The sequence below is a fragment of the Meles meles genome, chromosome 6 (genome assembly GCF_922984935.1).
Source record: "Meles meles chromosome 6, mMelMel3.1 paternal haplotype, whole genome shotgun sequence".
In the NCBI taxonomy this organism is placed as follows: Eukaryota; Metazoa; Chordata; class Mammalia; order Carnivora; family Mustelidae; genus Meles; species Meles meles.
Window position 1 is genome coordinate 43,903,781 of NC_060071.1, and position 23,379 is coordinate 43,927,159.

General features: G+C 41.9%; 1 protein-coding gene across 3 annotated transcripts in view; it reads left to right on the top strand.

Moving 5' to 3' along the window:
- The window catches only part of FAM81A (family with sequence similarity 81 member A), a 112,425-nt gene that overhangs the window by 36,466 nt on the left and 52,580 nt on the right, over positions 1-23,379 (top strand). For 2 of the 3 annotated variants that reach the window (XM_046007407.1, XM_046007408.1), the window contains exons 2-3: positions 12,825-12,921; positions 14,169-14,442. In XM_046007407.1, the coding sequence (XP_045863363.1) occupies positions 12,902-12,921; positions 14,169-14,442 (294 nt within the window). In that variant the 5' untranslated portion in view covers positions 12,825-12,901. The remainder of the gene's footprint in view (positions 1-12,824; positions 12,922-14,168; positions 14,443-23,379) is intronic. The other variant, XM_046007406.1, reaches the window with a different exon arrangement.

The following is a 23,379-nucleotide window of genomic DNA, read 5'->3' on the forward strand; positions in this document are numbered from 1 at the left end:
GTTGGAATGACAGTATTGCGGCTCAAGGCGTGCCTGTGCTTGCTGGCCGGTGGTCAGCTTTCTTCTCATTCTTAAGAGAATGCTTTTGTGCAGATGACATCTTCTCTGGCAAAAGTAGCTACAGAAGCGAAGGCAAGCGATTCTGCTGCTTAGCCGAGTGGGGCTTACATACAAAGCGTGTTTATGTGGGAGAGAATGTGTGGGGGTTGCTTTCACATTATGGAATTCTTAAAATTGTTTAACCGGGAAGATGTTATTCAGAAACCCCTGGTAACTTCAGCTTGTTTTTTTTTGTTGATTTCAGATTTCTTTTTTCCACATTTTTAATTATCTCTGGAAGAGCACAGGAGTCCTCCCCTGCTCTCTCCAAAATAGTTATAAAATTAATGCACTGAAGTCAAGTTGTTACTCCAAATAAAAGAGTCTCTCATAGACTCTTGTGTTCAGCAGAGAAGTCCAGCCCCCTCCTGCTGTGTGTGAGAGAAAGGGCAGAAGCTGGAGGCTGGGTCTTTCTCCCATGGCCACATCCTTAGCTTTTCAGAGATGCATGTAGGGTAGAACCCCAAGTCACAACTAGAATTCTGTCTACAGACACAGTCATGCCTGCCTTCCAGCGGTCCTTGGTGCATCTGGGGGTGTAGGTAATTTAGTAGGTAGAAAGTTTACACCAGCCTTTAGTAATATATTTTTTTTTCCTGTTCTAGCTGTTGCCTTTGTCAGATTCCCTTTTTAACATTCAGTAATGTGTCTTCTCTAATGCTAGAAAGAAAGTTGCCAAATATAGCTATTGAGCATAATAAAACACCCTGAAAGTAATATTAAGACACTTCTTTTTGGTGTGGGTGCCCCTGCGCACTGCAGGGCAGCCTAAAGGAGTCTGCCAGGCTCACAGCTGGAGGGGATCTTGAGTCAGCCATCGCTCTGTCATCCGGGCAGAGCAACTCAGTAATTAAGACGATGGGCCTTACCAAATGAGAAGAACAAGTCAATGAGCAAATATTTCTGAGCGTCTGTGAAGAGGTGCTGTGCTGGGATTCACAGGGATTACAGGTGCTGATGGTAGAGTGTCCCTGTGGCCCCAAAGTAGCTCAGCTGGAGAGACATAATCCATGAAAAGTTCAAATAACAATAGAAGATTTAAATAGCATTTCAAAAATGGCTGTTATTAATAGATGGGAACAAAAACCAATCTGTTTTTGCAAGGTTCACCTAAAAACGTTAACACCGTTCTAAGGTGGGAGAATGGGTTAAAGCCATACCGGTGGCCATTCCTTGGGTTCTAGGGATTTGGATGATTCCAATCCATTCCCATCTGGACCAGAGGTCACATATATGTTACAAATTTCCTGATTGCCTCAGTTATGTAGTGAGCCCTGCACTTGCTGGCAGCCACAATCAATGTTTTGAGCATTTGGAAGGTTTTTTTTGTTTGTTTGGTTTTGTTTTGTTTTTTTTAAAGATTTATTTATTTATTTGACAGACAGAGATCACAAGTAGGCAGAGAGGCAGGCAGAGAGAGAGGGGAAAGCAGGCTCCCCGCTGAGCAGAGAGCCCGACACGGGGCTCGATCCCAGGACCCCGGGATCATGACCTGAGCCAAAGGCAGAGGCTTTAACCCACTGAGCCACCCAGGCGCCCCTGTTTGTTTGCTTTTAATGGGTCAGAAATACAACCAGTTTCCCCCTCAGCAGAGGGGAAAGAGAACAAGTTTTGCAAAGTGGTATTAAGATCATTTTCACAAAAGGCATTAGAGATAGTTGCCTTGGGACCCTGTGGAGGTACTCGCACTGTCGATGGAACCTGAGACTTTTGAGATGCTGTGCTGGAGGCTCCCACCAACGGCAGCCATTGGACCTGTGTGCAACACCTGAATCCCAACATAAGGGCAATCTAGGGCTCTGATGAAACCTTTAGTGAGCATACTGGGCTCAAGCCTCATGATGTGCCCACAGCGGAATGGGGCTTGGGGAATCATTCACAGGAAACCAGGAGCTGTTGTTTGATGAGTATAGAGTTTTAGTTTGGGAAGATGAAAAAGTTCTAGAGATCTTTATATCTCTAGATATAGATCTTTATATCTTCTAAAACTCTAGATATAAAGATTTCTAGAACTAGATTTCTAGAGATAGAAAGTTAACACTACTGTAGTGTACACTTCATTTTTTAAAGATGATAAATCTTGTGTTACCTGTTTTTAATCACAGGAGAAAAAGAAAAAAAAGCCCAGAAAACTTATTTTACCTGAACCATAGCATAACCTTTAAACCCAGAATCAGACTTGTCTCTTGATTTTTATAACTGTACATGGGCAGTTTCTGGTTTTTTTGTTTTGTTTTGTTTTTGCTCATTGGCGCTTTCTTTTTCTCAAGAAGTTTGTATTTAGATTTTTGTCACTGTGAAAATAACATACTTATTATTAAAGTATTTTCAAAATAAGGAAAAGTGGAATAAAAATGTACCCAATACCACTATTTATATTTTGATTTATGTTTTAATCATACATTGATTTAATCATACTGTACATTGTTTTAAGAAAATATTATTATAATAGTACTTTTAGTACTGGAACCCTTGCCCTACTCCCCTCAGGACAGTTGAGGGACTTCTGGGTTGCCGGGCTAATGTAGAATTGGAAAGAAATGTCCAGGTGTATCAGGTAAGATTAATTCGCCATTGATCTAAGGTGTCCAGAGAAGGATATTTTGATATGAGGACGCCCAGTGTCTTAGACGCTGTGTAAGGCCTTATAACATTCCCTCCTTTGGTGACTTACCCAGATTTCTCCCAGATCCACCTCATAACCATAATGCCATTTCCATGCTCAAATGTGCTAGCCCAGTACATTTCTTGCAAGGATGACTTGTCTATTCACCCAAATGCTGTCCAGGTTTAGGGAGAGGGAGTTGTCTATTAAGAAGAAGACAGGGTGTTTTATAAGACTTATTTGTGCTGTTTCATTTTCTTTGCACATAATTTGGTGGCATTCCCTCAATCTGAGCCCTGTGATTGATTTATGGAAGGCTCCTGCTGTTATTAGTGGTATCTTTTCGGCCATTTTTATCAATCTAATCTAATACTTTGGCTTTGGAATTAGTCATCCCTGGCCGCAGTTGCATGGCCCTCTTCCTCCTCCTGGTACTGAAAACAAATGATTTACCTAGATACCAGCTAGTCACATCACAGAGCGGTGCCAACAATTTGGCACAGGGTGGGTTGGGGGAATGGCATTAAAGATAGCTGCAAGTCAAGGAAGTGTCCATTCACGGAGGCAGAGCCCTGTGGTGGGTCAGTTTGGAGATGGGAGGAAGGCAGATAAGGGTGGCCTGTGCTGGGGCGCCTCGGAGGCTCAGTCATTAAAGGTCTGCCTTCAGTTGGGGTCATGATCCCGGGTTCCTGGGATCAAGCCCCATATTGGGCTTCCTGCTCAGTGGGAAGCCTGCTTCTCCCTCACCTTCTTCCACTCCCCTGCTTGTGTTGTCTCTCTCTCTGTCATAGAAATAAATAAAATCTAAAAAAAAAAAAAAAAAAAAAGCATGGCCGGTGCTCACAGAGGGGTAGTGGTTTCCTTGTCCTTGACGGTTCCATCCACCTCCATAGGCCCAGGGTCAAGTGAGCTCCTCACTTTGGGGAGGAAGAGTAGAAAGAGAGGGGAGTATGGCAGAGGTAGACCTTAAAAAATTGGCCTGTCTTTTGAACTCAAGTTAAAATGTTTGTACCATCTATATTGTAGTGCCAAGGAGCAAAGCTCTGGTTTCCCGGCTCTGATTATGGTTTTATATAGTGCTAAAAATCCTTTTTCAAATCTTATTCTTTAAAAAAAAACTTAGCATTATAGCTGGCATATAAATATTTTTTATGTTACTTCATAGTCTTTGTAACCATTATTTTAAATGGTTTTTGATATTCTCTTGAGTGGGTGTGCTGTGCTTTAATTAACTGCTCTTTTATTGTTGGACATTTAACCAATAGCCATTTATAGAAATATTAACATTTAGATAAGATCACATGTTAAGTATGGATGAAATGCCTTAGGGCCAGGGATCTGATGAAGATTAGTTACTGTTCTCGTTTCATGGTCCTCAGAAAGTCCAGGACAAGATTGAGTTCTGAGTGTGTGTGCTGGAGAGACTAACGCTTTGACTTCCTTCCACTTCATAGTCTTTACATGATCATTTGTTTGTTTTAAAGATTCTGTTTTTCCGAGAGTGAGCGAGAGAGAGTGAGAGCAAGAGAGCACACGCAGGGGGAGCAGCAGGCAGAGGGAGAAGCAGGCTCCCTACTGAGCAAGGAGCCTAATATGGGACTTGATCCCAGGACCCTGGGATCCTGACCTGAGCTGAAGGCAGATCCTTAACCGAATGAGCCACCCAGGCACCCCTGTTTGTTTATTTTTAGGTAGGGGTAGGAAGAAGTAATTTTTTTTTTTAATGATACAATGAAAAATTAAGAAGTAAAACATCATACATTTAGTTGGAAGCATCTGTATCCATATGTCTGATCCCTCTGTCTCTCAGAGACAGTTATGACTCTGATCTGGTGTCTTTCATGCTCGTCTTTCAATATTGTAGGTTTGGCATATTACTTGATATATTTTAAACCTTTATGAAAAGGTCATTAGGTGTCCATATCCTTCTTCAGCTTGCTTTTTGACTGAATGTATTTGTGAGATTCATTCACATTGAGACTTGTAATGCTAATCCATTTATTTCCACAATGGGTGGTTCTTCATTGCATGAATGTGTCACGCTTTATTCATCCTTTTGCCTGATGATGGGTGTTCAATCCACACCCCCCCCCAGCCACCACCTACTTTTTTGCTCTTAGAAATAATGCTGCCTAGAGTATTCTTGTAAATGTCTCTTTGTGAACATGTTTGAGAGGGTTTTTTTTGGTGGTTTTTTTGGTTTTGTTTTGTTTTTTTGTTTTATTTCTTAGCAGTGGAATCATTGGGTCACGGAGTTTGCGCATCTTCAGCTTTACTAGATACTGAAGATTGCCTTCCAGAGGAGTGGTACTGATTCACATTCCCATCTGGTGTTCCTAGTGTTCCATATATATTCCCGTCAATACCCGATCTTGCCACGCTTGATTTTTGCCATTCTGATGGGGTGAAACGGCATCCCTTGCAATTTGATCTCTTGTGGCAAATTAGATTTATTTTATGATTTGTTTCCACTGGCCAGCACGGAACCAATGTTATGAAAAAACTTGTTAAATTTCTTATTCTTTCTTTAATGTATTTATTGAGATTTTTTTTAAAGTAAAACAACCATTTAGAAATTTAGTAAAAGACTTAAACATTAGATTATAAAATAAATAATCTCTTCACAGTGAGCAGAACTACACCCTGTGATTTGGTATCAGAATCCCGGGTGACTACAGCTGCCGACTGAAGACAGGTGACTGCCACTTACGGTCTCTGCTGTTTTCTGTGGCTTAGGAGCAAGTCATAAGTCCCACCATACTCAAGGGGAGGGGATCACACAGACATGGACTCCAGGAGGCAGAGATCATGGGGGCTACCTTACATACTAGTCTGTCCCCCACAGCAGGTACCGTGTTGTGATCCTCATGTTTCAGTGTCAAGTTTCACGTTTCAGGTTTCGATGTTTAGCACTGCTACGGCAGTCAGAGACAGATTTCGGGAGACAGACTCACACAAGTCTGGTTCCCATCACAGTGAGAAAAGTAGCTGGCAGACTGGGGCTTGTGCTGCTTCTCGCATGTTCTACTTTTACACACATCCACATGGGAGGCTAAATGATGCGCTTGGTGAATTTGGGCTCAGGGCAAGAGGAGTGAGCAGGAATACCTTGGTGGCTAATGGCCTTGGACCATGAGAACTTAATACATCCCTCTCCACCACAGAACTCTTCCTGCAGCCCCAGATTCTCAGGTGGCTGGAAACACTGATAAATTTTTCCTCTTTAAACTCTGCTTTTCCTGGATATGCTGTGTATACTATCCCCCTTTCTGGCTGCACATTCATTCTCTAGTCAGAATATAATTCAGTTGATTAAAGTCAACATTAGGAAATGTCTTCATTTCTGTCATCTGTCCTTGAGATTCATTGATCCAGTAAATATTCATTAATCATCAGTGTGCCAGGTGCTTGGAATAAAGCTGTGGACAATTCAGCTCTTCATGGAGCCCACAGTATAGAGCCAAAGACTGACCTTGAACCAGTAATCACAAATGTGAGACCGCTTGCCCTGTTTTACTTGTGAGTGTTAGCAGTATCTTGGATTGTTCTTACAGATCTGCTGATTTCATCCCTTCTTGATTCTTTAGATTTCATTGTCAGAGTCGCACTTTATTTATTTATTTATTTGACAGAGAGAGAGAGAGAAAGCACAAGCAGGGAGAGCAGCAGGCAGAGGGAGAGGGAGAAGCAGGCTCCCAGTTAAGCAGGGAGCCTGACATGGGGCTCAGTCTCAGGACCCTGGGATCATGACCTGAGCTGAAGGTAAATGCTTAACCGAATGAGCCACCCAGATGCCCCTAGAGTCTCACTTTAACCTCAGTTTTGAAAGTAGTTTGCACTCTACCCCTCAAACTTTTATACTACCTGCATCATCTCATAAAAGAAAGGAAAGGAAAGGAAAGTTAGAGACCAAAAATTTGAACTAAATCATGATTTAAAATAACATTTCAGTGTAAATGTTCAGTAGTAAGGAGCTGCGTAACAATTTGGTATATCCGTTCACTGTAGTATTATGCCGGCATTAAAAATCATGATGTGTCTTTACATATGGAAAGATGTTCATGATACAGTGCCGATGAGGGAATGCAGGGTACACATGCTATAGAGTATGACTTTATTTTTTTCAAAAAGGAAAATGTATCCTGGGGAGAGATCTTTAAAAAAAAAATTAAATCAATACATTAACATCAGCAATTTCTGAGGGGTAATTTTCACTTTGTTCTTTATGCCTTTATGTAGAGCTTAAATTTTAATCACAGAAAGCATTTTTCAGTTTAAGAAAAGGTGTTTCTTAAAATGTTTCAAGTTTCCTCATACAAATATGTGTGTTGCAAATTGGTCTTTGCATATGTGTGCCTGATTGAAAACCAGGAGTGACAGCAAGGCTTCGCTGTAGCTGTACCCTCACCAGAGGTATGGCCTTGGCGAAATGAGAGGGTTAAAGCAGATGCCCGTCATTTCCCCACTAGTCCCACCCAGGAAACCATATGATACCTCCTTAAACAAATGGGTACTATTTGCTGGACCATTTATATAAGATGTTATTTTAATTTAATTTATTTTTTTAAGATTTTATTTATTTATTTGATAGAGATCACAAGTAGGCAGAGAGGTAGGCTGAGAGAGAAGAAGGGAAGCAGGCTCCCTGCTGAGCAGAGAGCCCATGAGGGGCTGGATCCCAGGACCCTGGAATCATGACCTGAGGTGAAGGCAGAGGCTTCAACCCACTGAGCTACGTGGTTGCCCCTAAGGTGTTATTTTTAAAAACAGATGTGTTTTCTATCAGATGTGCATTTGCCAGGAAAGGAAAGGAACCAGCCCTTCCTGGGAGCTCATGGAGTGCCCTAAGGCCAGACAGTGTTCGATTCCCTGTAGTCCTCCTGTGGGTAATGCCTGGTGAGGAAGAGGCAGAGGCCCAAGTTCAAATCCCTGCGTGTGGTTGGGCCAGTTCCTGAACCTTTCTAAGTCTGTTTCCGCTGTGTAAACAGGTGATGATAAGAGCATTCCTTCGCCAATTGTGAGGATGAATTCGAGGAATGCCCAAGAGTGTGCTCCAGAGTGTCGGACAGGGGTTAGCACTTGGTGAGAGTGAGCAGCTATTACGTATGAGGTCCCCAGCCCAACAAGCTAAAGCCAGCCAGCTAAGATCACAGCGGGGAAGCCAGCCTTCAAATAAGGATTTTCTGACCTCACTGACCTCACTGTGCTTTTCACGCTGGACAAGTGTACCTGCGGTTGCACAGAGTGGAAGGAGGAGAGGTGTGGAGAGCACAGTCAGGAGGGGGAAGGAGAATGGATAGTGGGAATGCCAGGCTAAGAAAATGGAAGGGGCAAAGGAAAAGGCAGGGGGAGTCCTGAAGTGTAGGAAAAGGAAGTGGAGAGGCCAGAGCAGTGGGAAAAGCAAGAGGGAGGAGAGAGGAAGGCAGAAGCTCCTCCCCAGCTGAGTTCCTGGTCCTGGGATCTCTCCTCTCTTCTGACCCTCCCTCAGCTTGCCTTTCCTGTTCCCAGCCCTGGTGCAGTCACCCCTCTGCCCCAGCACTGCCCAGGACGAAGTCCAAGCCCTGAGCGTGGGTCAGCGCTAAGTTAGAGCACGATTCCCTCCCACCTGTCTTTCTAGGCACACCTTCACCTGTTCTCTGCTCTCTCTCCTTTCCCTCTATTTTTAACTATAAGAAAATAGACTTTTCCCCCTATCACCAGATTACAACTACTTTATTCATAAGTGCTTTGCCTATTTCTTTTTTAAATTCTGGCACCTAGCAGAACCCATCAGTACTGTATTTTGATAGTAAAATGAAAAACTAACTTAATTTTTACATGATTGACATTGAATTTTTCAGTTAAAACTGCCATTAGCAAAAATCATGTGTCATTTCACATTTGATGATACTGGAGGTATTTCTTTCTTTTTTTTTTTTATTCGTTTATTTGTTTATTTACAGCATAACAGTGTTCATTGTTTTGGCATCACACCCAGTGCTCCATGCAGTACGTGCCCTCCCTATTACCCACCACCTGGTTCCTCAACCTCCCACCCCCCCCCCCCCCCCTGCCGCCCCTTCATAACCTTCTGGTTGTTTTTCAGAGTCCATAGTCTCTCATGGTTCATCTCCCCTTCCAGTTTCCCTCAACTCCCTCTCCTCTCCATTTCCCCATGTCCTCCATGTTATTTGTTATGCTCCACAAATAAGTGAGACCATATGATACTTGACTCTCTCTGCTTGACTCATTTCGCTCAGCATAATTTCTTCCAGTCCCGTCCATGTTGCTACAAAAGTTGGGTATTCATCCTTTCTGATGGAGGCATAATACTCCATCGTGTATATGTACCACATCTTCCTTATCCATTCATCCGTTGAAGGGCATCTTGGTTCTTTCCACAGTTTGGCGACCGTAGCCATTGCTGCAATAAACATTGGGGTACAGATGGCCCTTCTTTTCACTCCATCTGTATCTTTGGGGTAAATACCCAGCAGTGCAATTGCAGGGTCATAGGGAAGCTCTATTCTTAATTTCTTCAGGAGTCTCCACACTGTTCTCCAAAGTGGCTGCACTAACTTGCATTCCCACCAACAGTGTAAGAGGGTTCCCCTTTTACTGGAGGTATTTCTACCCAGTGTCATCTTACTTTATTTTTCAAAAGATGTATTTATTTTAGAGAGCAGGGAGGGGACAGAGAGAGAATCCAAGCAGACTTTCCACTGAGTGCAGAGCCCAAAGCCGGGCTCTGGATACCACCTGGATATAATGACCCGAGCCAAAATCAAGAGCAGATGCTTAACCACCTGAGCCACCCAGGTGCCCTCAGGGTCATCTTACTTAGAAAAATCTAATGAGAATCCTCATAATCACAATTAATTATTTTGGTTTAGATAAGAGCATTTCCCTTTACTCTTTTGTGAACTCCCAAACTCTATTGATACTGGGCATCGTGGTTTTTACTTTTTTATATTTCTTTCAACTCTTCTTCTCTCCTTGCTTTGCCTACCTGTCCCTTCCCCTAATTTTCCCAAGTTTTTTAAACTCATAAGCTGGGGATTAATATTATAACAGCAAAACAGCAGAGTCAGACCAGTAGACAGCCTAGATCTGCCTAATAATGTTGTAATACCACTTGTAGTCCTAGAGCTCAGATTTATGAAAGTGCAGGAACTGATGACCACAGGCAGGTCAGCCAGAATTGACAATGGGAAGATCTGGAAATGGTCTTTGAGAAATTATTTAACCCAGTGACTTATTTATTTTAATCCTTATTTCTTTGTAATATAGGTCCCATTGTCTGGTAAAGAATCACGACACTAACCAACCAAGCAAACTCACAAACAAATTCCCACCACATTTCTTGAAGAGGGCACCAGTTCTGAACAGACCACAGTGTGTGTTGTGACCTCATGCCATGTGACATTTCATGTCCTAGAGAGTGCATAGTGCTTTGTCATAGGTTTGTTACTGAAAAGCAGTCTCAGCCAGAGTGGTGGATAGATTCCTTTTCCAGCAAGCTGATGTGGCTGGGCTCCTTTAGCTCAGGCAGGAAAATTCCAGAGGATGAAATGACCTTCAGAGAAGGGGGTTCCAAAAGTGTCCATTCTTTTACAAATATCATATTGAGTGGCTGTTTGGGTGCAGTCTCAGTAAAGAACTATACTTTTTAACTAAACACTCTCTAATGCCTTCATTGCTCCAGTTTCTGATACTGGGATGCAAGTCACGCTCCCATTAACAGACACGTATGGAGACTTCTAGGTCAGCTCTGTGTCCATTAAGATTTGAAATATGCCCTGAAGGAGCATCTAGTTCAGTAGGGGAGACAGACTATTAAATAGCTAAAAATAATAGAGTGTAATAGGTGGTATAAAAACATACCAAGTTGGGGCGCCGGGTGGCTCAGTGGGTTAAAGCCTCTCCCTTGAGCTCAGGTCATGATTCCAGGGTCCTGGGATGGAGCCCCACATCGGGCTCTCTGCTCAGCAGGGAGCCTGCTTCCTCTTCTCTCTCTGCCTGCCTCTCTGCCTACTTGTAATCTCTATCAAATAAATAAATAAAATCTTAAAAAAAAAAACATACCAAGTAAAGTGCTGAAGAAATACAAACGAGGGGGCTATTTTTTTTTTTTTAAAGATTTTATTTATTTATTTGACAGACAGAGATCCCAAGCAGGCAGAGAAGCAGGCAGAGAGAGAGGAGGAAGCAGGCTCCCTGCTGAGCGGAGAGCCCGATGCGGGGCTCAGATCCCAGGACCCCGGGATCATGACCCGAGCCGAAGGCAGAGGCACGAGGGGGCTATTTTATTGAACTGAAGGGCAGAGGGCCTTAAGGGATGAATAGGAGTTTTCTCTGGAGGCAGAGAGAAGAGTGTTTCCCATAGAGCTCACCAGACAAAGGTGTGAAGGCCGAAGAGTTCATGACATATTCAAGGACAGTGGTGGGTGGAATGGCAATGGGGAGGGTTAGCATTGGCTAGGGTGGCACCGTGTGCCGTTGGAAGAATGGGCTAGACCAGAGTGTGCTGAGAGCATAGAAGGGAGATGTGATGGTGGAGTCTTACGGAAAGAAGAAGTAGAACAATCTCTCTATTCTGTACTTTGGGAAATCCTACTCATTTTCATTAGTTCCTCTCCTCGAGCTCTCTTTCCTACCCAGGGGAAAGTAAGGCCTCTCCTTTTTTCCTCCCTGTGTGTTTTTATTCATAGCCATTTATCCCATTGCTTCATGGTTGACTTAGATATCTGTCTTTCTCTGTAGGCTGTGAAGTCCCTGAGGGGTCCGGATTTTGTTGTGTACATTTAGGTTACTCAGCTGCATCATAGATGCCAGATAAATGTTTCTTAGATTGGGCTATTCCAGAGATTAATATCAACTAAGGTATATTACAACTTTAAAATGGTAAAGGTTCTATGATTCTGAATCTTAACATTTCCACATTGGCCTGATTTCATGTAGTCTTAATGAGAGAGATGATTATCTTAAGAGCTGAAGATCTCCTTTGGCATCATAACTTGTTTGGCATGAATCACTTTTTTTCTTAAATGTAATTTGTTTGAATTCAAAGTTCTTTGTCTAGGAAAATGAAATGTTCACATTTTGAAACTCTAAAAATAAGACACTGGAAGAGTTGATGCCAAAACAATGGTTTCAATCAGAACTGCTCTCTGAATCCAGCATCTAAATGAGAACTAATTACTGAATCAGATCACAGTTACTAGGCATTCATTGTTTTAAGGCAATTAACAGCAGTATTGAGAAACCTAAGTAAAAAAATATTTTAAAAACTCTCCAGTTTTGCTCAAATTTCTAATGTGTTAGGATGGCCAAATGTTCCTGATAGGCAAGATATAATATGGATGATGATATCTTATAAAAAAAAGTTTTAATGAATATCAATCACATTCTCTTCATGGATAGATAGGCTCCTCCAAATTAGATCCAACTGATGATGTATTTTTTGATTTACGATTAATTTAGAAGTAAGTGCTCTCTTAATTTGCTATGGAATTTGCTAAATTTGCTGCAATCAGATTTACTAACGTAGTTTCCTACCTGACGTGATTGAATAAAGCCTTTAAAGAAACTGTCTCGTGGGCGCCTGGGTGACTCAGTTGGGTAAGCAACTAACTGCCTTCAGCTCAGGTCGTGATCCCAGAGTCCCGGGATCTGAGTCCCTCATCAGGCTCCCAGCTCCATGCGGAATCTGCTTCTCCCTCTGACCTTCTCCCCTCTCATGCTCTCTCTCTCACTCTCTCTCTCAAATAAATAAATAAAATCTTAAAAAAAAGGGGGGGGGAAGAAACTATCTCGTTTCTGTAAAAGTGGTTGCTCAAGCTTAAAATGCAGTTACGGGGGAGGGGGGTAGGAAATTTCAAGAAAATCTGCTTAACAGCCCTCAGTGTTCTGTCTAGCAAGGCTTAGCAGTATTAATTTTGATTTTGCTTGATTCTTTTCTCCTTATTTGGAACCATTTACTGTTTATTTCATGTATAGTACATAAGACTTTTAATAATATAACTGATCGGTATGTCAGCATAATTTACAATCCACTTAGTAACTTAATAATAAGGTTTAGATGTCATTTCAATTCCAGATATAAACTGTTAAATAATTTAATGATTATTTTTTTCAACAGATGTAAATTATTAAAAAGAAAATGGCCCAACGGAGCACTGCATTTCCTTCTCTCGTCACTGAGGAAAGGTATAATATATGGAAAATATGCATCTAAGGTATACTTTTCCTTTCCACCAATCCCATGAGGGCTGCTAGTGGGTGTGATGGTTATTATAAATGAAATTTTGTGGCTGTTACGTTACCCAGGGATGATTTTGTTCAAGGGCAAGAGAAGTACAGTTGTGTCCCTCTTCAGCATCCAATTTGTATGATCTGCTCAGTGATAGTGAGAAGTGGAGACTTCATAATAACCTTACAGTACAGCTGTACTTCTGGTCCCTAGGAAAATGCAATTCTGGAGTCTTGAGGGCTAATGTCCCACTAACCCTTTTAAATCCGAAGTTGCAGATTGAGGGTCCATAGACCAGAATTGGCTCATGGAAGCACACTGTTTGGCCCTCATTATCTTAAATACTTTTTAAATGACTTGTTAACATTTAAAAATCAGGTGATTTCACATACAAGTCTGAATTTCTAGCTTTTTTTGAAATATGACATAATCTGAAAAAATAGACCTGCATTCCCAGATGGTCACTCGTGGATGGAGGAAAATTGTAGCTGCCTTTAGTGGAGGAGTGCCTTTTCCAGGTCTCCTAAGTCCCCTCCCTGTTGTATTACATGTGATGGGCATCATTCATTTAGGTCATGTGCCTGACCCTTGTAGGCATTCAGAGTTCGTTGTTATGTTAAAGAACTGCTGTAGGGGAATGGGGGAGGAGGGCATGTCAGGAGACTTTGTGAATATGCTTGATCTTTATTGATTTTTTAAAAAAGATTTATTTATTTTAGAGAGAGAGAGAGAGAGAGCGCGCATGTGCTTGTGTGAGCAGGGAGTGGGGAGGGGAGGGGCGGGACTGGGGTGGAGAGAAAGAGAAAGAAGCAGACTCCCCACTGAGTGGGGAGCCCAATGCGGGACTTGATCTCAGGACCCTGAGATCATGACCTGAGCTGAAATCAAGAGTTGAGATGCTTAACCAACTGAGCCACCCAGGCGTCCTGATAAGCTTGGTCTCCATAAGCTTAGATTGGAATTGGGCACATGTCAGCATGCCCAATTCCACCAGCCTCTTGCTTTTGGTGATCATCAAGCCTACTACCCACACAGTTAAGACTTTGAGTATGATTGTTTCAAGATGCCTGGCTCACCAAGAAAACTCCTTGTGGCAGAAACCCTGCCTCGAGCCCCATTTAGCTTGTAGGGCGAAAGAATCTGCATTTCCTTCTCTGGGCAGTCTTGAATCTGGCTTTTTGAAAATGACTTTTTCCCAGTGAACAACCCTAGCAATGTGGCTCCCTTCCACAGGCGAGTTAGAACCATGCCCCGACACAGCCAGTCCCTGACCATGGCACCCTACTCATCTGTAAGCCTCGTGGAACAACTGGAAGATAGGATCCTCTGTCACGAGAAGACAACAGCAGCCCTTGTGGAGCACGCCTTCCGGATTAAGGACGACATTGTTAGCAGTTTGCAGAAAATGCAGAACAAAGGGGGCGGCGACCGCTTGGCCAGGCTTTTCTTGGAGGAGCACATCAGAAACATAACTGCCATCGTGAAGCAGCTCAATCGGGATATCGAGGTGAGTGAGGTATGGGAAAGTCAGGGTGGCTGCCTGACTTCTGTGCGGACCTGCTCCTCCCCGTGTGGGGGCTGGGGTCAGCAAGTCGACTTCCTGCCTCCCAGGCAAGCAATACCTTCAGACCAGAGCTTTCTGTCTGTGTGTTCTCGTGATCACCAAGGAAACAGCTTGAGCAAATATCCTAATTAAATTTATTTCAGTATTTGATAGCAGTTACTGTCAGTGTTATTTATGTTTAATCTAAATTTACCTTGCTGACTATTAAATCACTTTGTTTTGTTTGGCTCTGAATGGAGAGAGAGAAGAACTAGTCAAATAGTTTCTCCGTGAAACCCTTCGTATCACTGAAGATAGCTATTAAGTCAATTACTAGGTCAGCCTTTGCTGCTTCAGATTAAATGTTTCTAGGCCATAATGATTATAAATAATATGGTTTATTACTCAAACAATTTTGGGATTTGATTTGCTTCTCAGACTTTCCTTTTATTGCTTTTTTTTTTTCTCTGAAATGAGCCCAGTAAAAGGCCAATATGGTCAAAATTTTTAAGATTTCTAAGTCTACTGCTATTTTTTGAACAGTCACAGGGACCACACAGTTTCATTCAGGAGCTTAAGATCATTTAGGCTCTGAACACTGGTAATGTCCTTCACCTGTAATTTTTAAATAAATAAGGAAGAGGAATGTGGATAGATTAAGGAGAACCTTTGATTCAAGTCAAAGAGATTATATCTGAGTTATGCTTCCTGAAATTTTCAGCATCAGATTGTGTTTATTTACTTTTTTATGGTTCTATTGAGGTGTGTGTTATAAGGCACAAAAATCCACCCAGTGTAAGTATACAATTCAGTATTTTTAGAAAATTTATTGAATTGTGCAACTATCAAGATAATTCAGTCGTAGAACATTTCCATCACCCCCAAAATTTGTATAGATCTGTGTGCAGTCAATCCCCACTTCTCCCCAGGGCCCAGGCAACCACTCATCTGCTTTCTGTCTCTAAATGTGTCTTTTCTGGACATTCCGTATAAATGGAGTCTTATAATATGGAGTCTTTTGCAACTGACTTTTTTCACCCAGTATGACATTTCTGAAGTTCAGCCATGTTCTAGCCTGTATCAGTGCAGACAAACATCCGAGATATTACAGATTTGGCTCCAGATCACCATGATAAAGCAAATATTGCAATACAACAAGTCAAGTGAATGTTTTGGTTTCCTAGTGCATGTAAAAGTTATGTTTATACTATACTGTGCTATACTGTATTGTAATCCATAAAGCATTCAGAAGCATTATGTCAAGAAAATGCACATACCTAAATTTGAAAACACTTCATTGGGGACCCTGGTTGGCTCAGTTGGTTAAGCATCTGCCTCAGGCTCAGGTCATGATCTCAGGGTCCTAGGATCGAGCTCCATGTTGGGCTCCTTGCTCAGCTTATCCTTCCCTCTCTCCCTCCTCATGCTCTCTCTTTCTCGCAAATAAACACTTTTTTTTTAAAAAAGATTTTATTTATTTATTTGACAGAGATCACAAGTAGGCAGAGAGGCAGGCAGAGAGAGAGAGGAGGAAGCAGGCTCCCTGCTGAGCAGAGAGCCCGATGCGGGGCTCCATCCCAGGACCCCGAGACCATGACCTGAGCCGAAGGCAGAGGCTTTAACCCACTGAGCCACCCAGGCACCCCTCGCAAATAAACAATCTTAAAAAACAAAAACCACTTCGTTGAAAAAAAATTAAAATTAATAATAAAATACTTTATTGCTAAAAACTGGTAACCATCATCTGATCTTCCAGTGAGTCATAATCATTTTGCTGCTGGAGGGTCTTGCCTCCGGGTGGATGGCCACTGACTGATCGGGGTGGGGGTTGCTGAAGTTGGGGTGGCTGTGGCAAATTCTTAAAATAAGACAGTGATAGAGTTTGCTGCATTGATTGGTTCTTGTTTCATGAACAGTTTCTCCATAAACACGATGGTGTTGATACTATTTTACCCACAGTGAAACTTCTTTCCAGAGTTTTATCCACTAGGTTTATGTAATATTCTGAATGTTTTGTTGTTGTTTCAACAGTCTTCACAGCATCTTCACTAAGAGTAGATGCCATCTCAAGAAACCACTTCCTTTACACTTCCATAAGAAGCAGCTCTTCATGCTTCATCATGAGACGGCAGCAACTCAGTCCCCTCTGCAGCCCCACTTCTAATTCCAGTTCTCTTGCTGTTTCTACCACATCTGCAGTTACTTCCTCCCCTGAAGTCCTAAACCCCTCAAAGTCAACCATGAGGGTTGCAATCAACTTCTTCCAAACTCCTGCTAATGGTGATATTCTGACCTCTTCCCATAAACACAAATGTTCTTAACAGCATGTAGAACGGTGAACCCTTCCCAGAGGGACTTCCAGAAGGCATCACTCTTCATGGTAGCTCTAGTTCTGTGAAATGTATTTCTTAGATAATATGACTTGAAAGTTGAATGTGTTCCTTGACCCATGGCTGCAGAATGGGTAGTGCGTGAGCAGGTGTGAAAACAACACTAATCTCATGGTCTGTCCCCTTCAGAACTCTTGAGTGACCAGGTGCACTGTCCATGAGCAGCAAGCTTTGGAAAGGGATCTTTTTCCTGAGCAGAAGATCTCAACAGTGGGTTCAAAATACTCGGTAAACCATGTTGTAAAAGGATGTGCTGTCATCCAGGCTTTGTTCCGCTGACAGAGAGCACAGGCAGAGTGGATTATCATAATTCTTTTTTTTTTTTTAATGACCCATTTTTTTTTTTTTATATTTGACAGAGAGAGAGATCACAAGTAGACAGAGAGGCAGGCAGAGAGAGAGGGAAGCAGGCTCGCTGCTGAGCAGAGAGCCCGATGCGGGACTCGATCCCAGGACCCCGAGATCATGACCTGAGCCGAAGGCAGCGGCTTAACCCACTGAGCCACCCAGGCGCCCCGGATTATCATAATTCTTAAGGGCCCTCGGATTTTCATAACGGTCAATGAGCACTGGCTTCAACTGCAGGTCACCAGCTCTCTTAGCTCCTAACAAGACAGTCAGCCTGTCCATTGAAGCCTTGAAGCCAGGCATTGACTTCTCCTGTCCTAGATGGCATCTTCTTTCAATGGAAGGCTGTTTCATTTATACTGAAAATCTGTTGCTTAGTGTAACCACCTCCATTCATCATCTTAACTAGATCCTTCTGCATAACTGGCTGTAGCCTCTGTATCAGCAGTGTTGCTTCTTTGCATCTTATATTACGGAGACAGCTTTCTTCCTTAAACCTCATGAACCAGGGGCTCCTGGGTGGCTCAGTGGGTTAAAGCCTCTGCCTTCAGCTCAGGTCATGATCCCAGGGTCCTGGGATCGAGCCTCGCATTGGGCTCTCTGCTCAGCGGGGAGCCTACTTCCCTTCCGCTCTCTCTGCCTACTTGTGATCTCTGTCTCTCAAATAAATAAATAAAATCTTTAAAAAACAACAACAACAAAAACCTCATGAACCAGTCTCTGCTAGCTTCAGATTTTTCTTCGGCAGCGTCCTCACCTCTCAGCCTTCACAGATTTAGAGTTAGGGCCTTGCTCTGGATTAGGCTTTGGTTTACGGCAGTGCTGTGTCTGATTTGATCTTCTGTCCAGACCACTAAAACTTTCCCTGTATCAGCGACAAGTCTGTTTGTCTTTCTTATCATTTGTGCGTTCACTGGAGTAGCCCTTGTAATTTCCTTCAAAAACTTTTCCTTTGTGTTCACGAGTTGGTTAACCGTTTGACACAGGAGACCTACCTTTTAGCCCATCTTGGCTTTCAACATGGTTTCCTTAATGAGCTTAATCATTTCTAGCTTTTGATTTAAAAGGAGAGACATGTGGGACACCTGGGTGGCACAGTTGGTTAAGTGCCTGACTCTTGGTTTTGGCTCAGGTCATGGTCTCATGGTTGTGAGATCCAGCCCCGCACTGGGCTCCGCACTCATTGTGGAGTCTGTTTAGGATTCTCTCTCCATCTCCTTCTGCCCCACCCCCCACCCCCACTCACGCTCGCTCTCTCTCTCAAATAAATAAATTTAAAAGAAAATTAAAAATGGAGTGAGACATGTGCGACTCTTCCTTTCACTTGAACACTTCATGGCCATTGCAGGGTTATTCGCTGGCCTAATCTCAGTACTATTGTGTCTCAGGGAACAGGGGAGCCCGAGGAGAGGGAGAGAGAAGGAGGAATGGCTGGTTGGTGGAGCAGTCAGAGCACACACACGTTTAATGATTAAGTTCACTCTTACATGAGTGTAATTTGTGGGGTGCCAAAAATCACAGATCACCATAACAAATATAGTAATAATGAGAAAGTTTGAAATATTGTGAGAATTACCAAAATGTGACGTAGGAACATGAAGTGAACAAATGCTGTTAGAAAAATGGCAGAGGGCGCCTGGGTGGCTCAGTGGGTTAAGCCTCTGCCTTCGGCTCAGGTCATGATCCCAGGGTCCTGGGATGGAGCCCCGCGTCGGGCTCTCTGCTCAGCAGGGAGCGTGCTTCCCCCTCTCTCTCTGCCTGCCTCTCTGCCTACTTGTGATCTCTGCCTGTCAAATAAATAAATAAAATCTTCTAAAAAATCAAAAAAGGAAAGAAAAATGGCAGAGATACACCTGCTTAATGCAGGGTGCCACAGATCTGCCATTTGTAAAAAAACACAGTATCTGGGAAGCACAGTAAATTAAGGTGTGCCTGTAGCTGATCTCTTTTTTCTTTCTGTGTAATATCCTGTTGTGTGGCTATACCACATCTTGCGTATCTATTCATTAACTGATGGACGCCTGGATTGTCTCCAGGTCTTAACTATTCCAAGTAAAGCTGCTATGAATGAACACTTGTGTACAAGCATGGGTGGGCATGTTTTCACTTCTCTTGGGCAAATTGCTAGGAGTGGAATTCCTGGGTCTTAAAGTAAGCTATGTTTGGGGCTCCTGGGTGGCTCTATCTTTGGGCATCTGTCCTCGGCTCAGGTCATGATCCCAGGGTCCTGGGATTGAGCCCCGCATCAGGCTCCCTGCTCAGTGGGAAGCCTGCTTCTCTCTCTTTCTCTCCCCCTGCTTGTGTTCCCTAAATAAAATCTTTAAAAAATAAATAAAATTTTAAAAAGTGAGCTTATGTTTAACCTTTTTTTTTTTTTTAAGATTATTTATTTATTGGACAGAGAGAGAGAGAGAGAACACAAGCAGGGGGAGTGGCAGGGGGAGAGGGAGAAGCAGGCTTCCCCCTGAGCAGGGAACCTGATGTGTGGTTCGATCCCAGGATCCTGAGATCACGAACTGAGCCAAAGGCAGATGCTCAACACACTGAGCCACTCAGGCACCCTGCTTATGTTTAACTTTTTAAAACATAGTCAAATAATTTTCTAAAGTGGCTATACACATTTTACAACCCTATCAGCAATGTATGAGATTTCTTGTTTGTCCACATCCATATCAACATTGGGTATTCTCTCTCTTGGATTACAGTCATTCCAGTGGCTGTGCAGCGGTATTTCACTGTAGTTTAATTTGTGTCTCCCCGATGACTAAAGATGCTGAGCACCTTTTCATGTGTGTAGTGGTCATTTGCATGTCTGCTTTGGTGAAGTGTCTACCCAGTCTTCTGCCCATTTTTAAAAATTATTTTTTAAATCGTGGAGAGATATTTACCATTTTAGCCATTAAGTATACAATTGCGTACAACCATCGCCACAAGCCACTTCCTGAACTTTTCATCATCCCAAACAGAAACAGTGTTCCCGTTAAACAATAACTCCCCATTCCACAGGCGTCTCAGCCCCTGAGAACCTCAGTTCTACTTTCTATCTCTATGAATTTGCCTATCTTAGGTATGCCATACACGTAGAATCATACAGTATTTGTTCTTTTGTGTTTGGGTTATGTCAGTTAGCTTAATGTTGTGGCATGTATCAGAACCTATTTTTAAATTGGGTTATTTGTCGTATTACTGAGTTGTAAAAGTTCTTAAGATAGGCTAGATTTAAATCCCTTATCATATATGTGATTTGCAAGTACTTTCTCCTATTCTGTGGCTTGTATTTTCATTTTCCTAATGGTGTCTTTTGAAGTACATTTTTTTTTTATTTTGATAAAGTCCAGCTTACCAGTTTTTTCTTTTATGGTTTTTACTTTTCGTCTTGTGTCTTAAGAACTGTTTGCTTAACCCATGGTCAAAGATTTTTTCCTATGTGTTCTTCTGAAGTTTTAGTTTTTACATTTAGGTCTGTGATCTCTTTTGGGTTCATCTTCATGTAAAAAGTGAAGTAAAGGTCTAAGTTAACTTTTCCCTCATATAGATGCCCAAGGAGAAGTTTCCTATTTGTCCCTTTGTTGAAAATCAATTGACCATAAAATATAAGGGTTTCTTTCTAGATCCTGTTGATCTGTGTTTTTCCTATCCTAATACCACACTGCCTTAATTCGTTTCTAGCTTTATAGTACATTTTGTAATCAGGTACTGTAGGCCTTCAACTTTGTTTTCCTTTTCAGAATTGTTTTAGCTTTTCTAGAGCATTTGCATTTTCATATAAATTTTAGGATCAGCTTGTTTTCTATAGAAAAGCTTACTGGGAATTTTTTTATGATTATATAATTATCATGTAATTATGAAAAAATTTAAGTGTGGAAGAGTTCTTTGAGACAAAATGATGAAAGTAAATCTCTTTCTTAGTTGCAAGCGTACTGAGATTTTTGATAGAAATTGCTTTGAATGTATAAACCAAATTGGGGAGAATTGCTGTCTTCACCAGATTAGGTCATTAATCATTGCAGAGAACCAACTCTGTTTTATTCATTTTTTCTCTTGCTTTTTTGTTTTCTGTTTCATTGATTTCAACTCCATATGATGTCCTTTTTTCCTGCTTGCTTTTATCTAGTTTGCTTTCCTTTTTCTTGTTTCTTAAGGTGGAAGCTTAGGTAATTGGTTTGAGATCTTTAGTCCCTTCTGATAATGGTGTTTAAGGCTATACCGTGTCCTCTAAGCACTGCTTTAGCTGCTTCCCATGAATTTTGGTATATTGTATTTTTGTTTTTATTTGGCTGAAAATATTTTTGTGACTTTATTTTTGGCTTGTGTGTTATTTATAAGTCTGTTTAATTTCCAGAGGTTGGAATTTCCCAAAACTTATTTCTATTGTGGGGCTCTAATTTAATTCCATGTGGGTGGAGAACATACGTTTTATATATTTTTTGATCTCTTAAATTTATTGACTCTTGTTCTATAAGTTATTTAAGTCTCCAGCTCTAACTGTTGAATTATCTTTTTCTACTTTCAATTCTGTTAGTTTTTGCTTCAAGCGCTTTAGGGTTCTGTTGTTCAGTACATATACATTCAAAATGATATATTGGCCTTTTCATCATATGAAATGTCTCTCTTTCAGGGCACCTGGGTGGCTCAGTCAGTTAAGCATCTTCTTCTGGCTCAGGTCATGATCCCAGGGTCCTGGGATGGAGCCCTGCATCTCTCTCAGCCCTTCCCCCTGTTATGCTCTCTCTCTCAAATAAAATCTTTAAATAAAATAAAATGTCTTTCTTTATAGTATATATATAGTATATTTCTTTATATATAGTAATATTTCTTATCTTAAATTCGATTTTTGTCTGATATTAATACAGCTATCCCAACTCTTTGGTGGCTACTATGTGGGTAGTTAATTTTTTATTTTTATTTTTTGGTGGTAATTCTCACTTAGCTTATACCTATGTGAGGTCCTGGTGTACCACATGGTTACCAACTTTCACTGTTCATTGAGATTCTCACATACCTTTACAAAGACAGGGTTTCACTTGAAATTGTACCCTAATTAAAATACATGTCTTCAGGGTTCTAAAATGTCTGTGTATCTTATGATGTTTAAAGAAAAGGTTTATGTGTTTCTTATTCAGGGGATGTAGTAGATCTTTGTTGTTTTGATGACCGACAGTATCGATTCCAATTTCTTTTCTTTTCTTTCTTTTTCTTGTTCTTTCTTTCTTTCTTTTTTTTAAGAGAAGGGGAGAGGGAAGGGGAGGGGCAGAGGGAGAGGAAGAGAGAGAATCTTAAGCCCAGCTCAGAGGCCAACATGGTTCTCCATCTCATGACAATGAGATCATGACCTGAGCTGAGTCAAGAGTCATTTACTTAACCAACTGAGCCATCCAGGTGCTCCTCCAATTTCTTTCGGTTACAAAAACTTGTATTCCTTTTGGTGTTTACCTTTCTTCCATTGGTTACAGATTGGATAGCTGTTCATCAGGTGCCATATCGCCTTTTTAGCTGGAGAGGATTGGAACCCATAAATGATTCCAGAGCATTGAGACTCTCACTCCCTGGAACCTGAAACCTGGACAGAGCGATCCAAGGAGTGGGAATGCTTGGAGCATCTTTCCTGCAGCCCCTGTGCCTGCAGGACACTGGCCAGTGTTCCTGCCGCCCAAACTCTAGGGAACACCTTTTACATCCCTTTCAGTCTGCATCCCCAGCTGCCCTGTTGGTCATGTGCCTCTCTCCCTGAATCTTTCCAATAAATTCCATCTTTTCCCCTTAGTCCAGAGTCAGGTTTCCATTGCCTGCAACCAAAGAACCCAAGTGATATCAGAAGGGCGTAGGAATTTTGAAAGATCGCTGTAGATAATATACATGTTTTTGGAAGGTGGTGTTGGTATTTAGAGTGATCTTTCCAGATTTCTTTTTGTGTGCTAAAGCAGTTTTATCCCAGAGGCTGAATGACTTGCCATCCCCAAGTTGGCATCTTTACTAGATTGAAGAACCCCAACTTAAGGATTTCAATTTTGGAAAGGGGTAGAGATATATTAGGGGGCTAATATCCTTGCTGTACCCAAATCCAGGGAGGGAGACAGATCAAAGCAGTTGGGGACAGATTGTGATTCTCACATTCCCATCCCCTTAACCAATGGCAAAGGAGTGTTTCATAAACAAATACAAA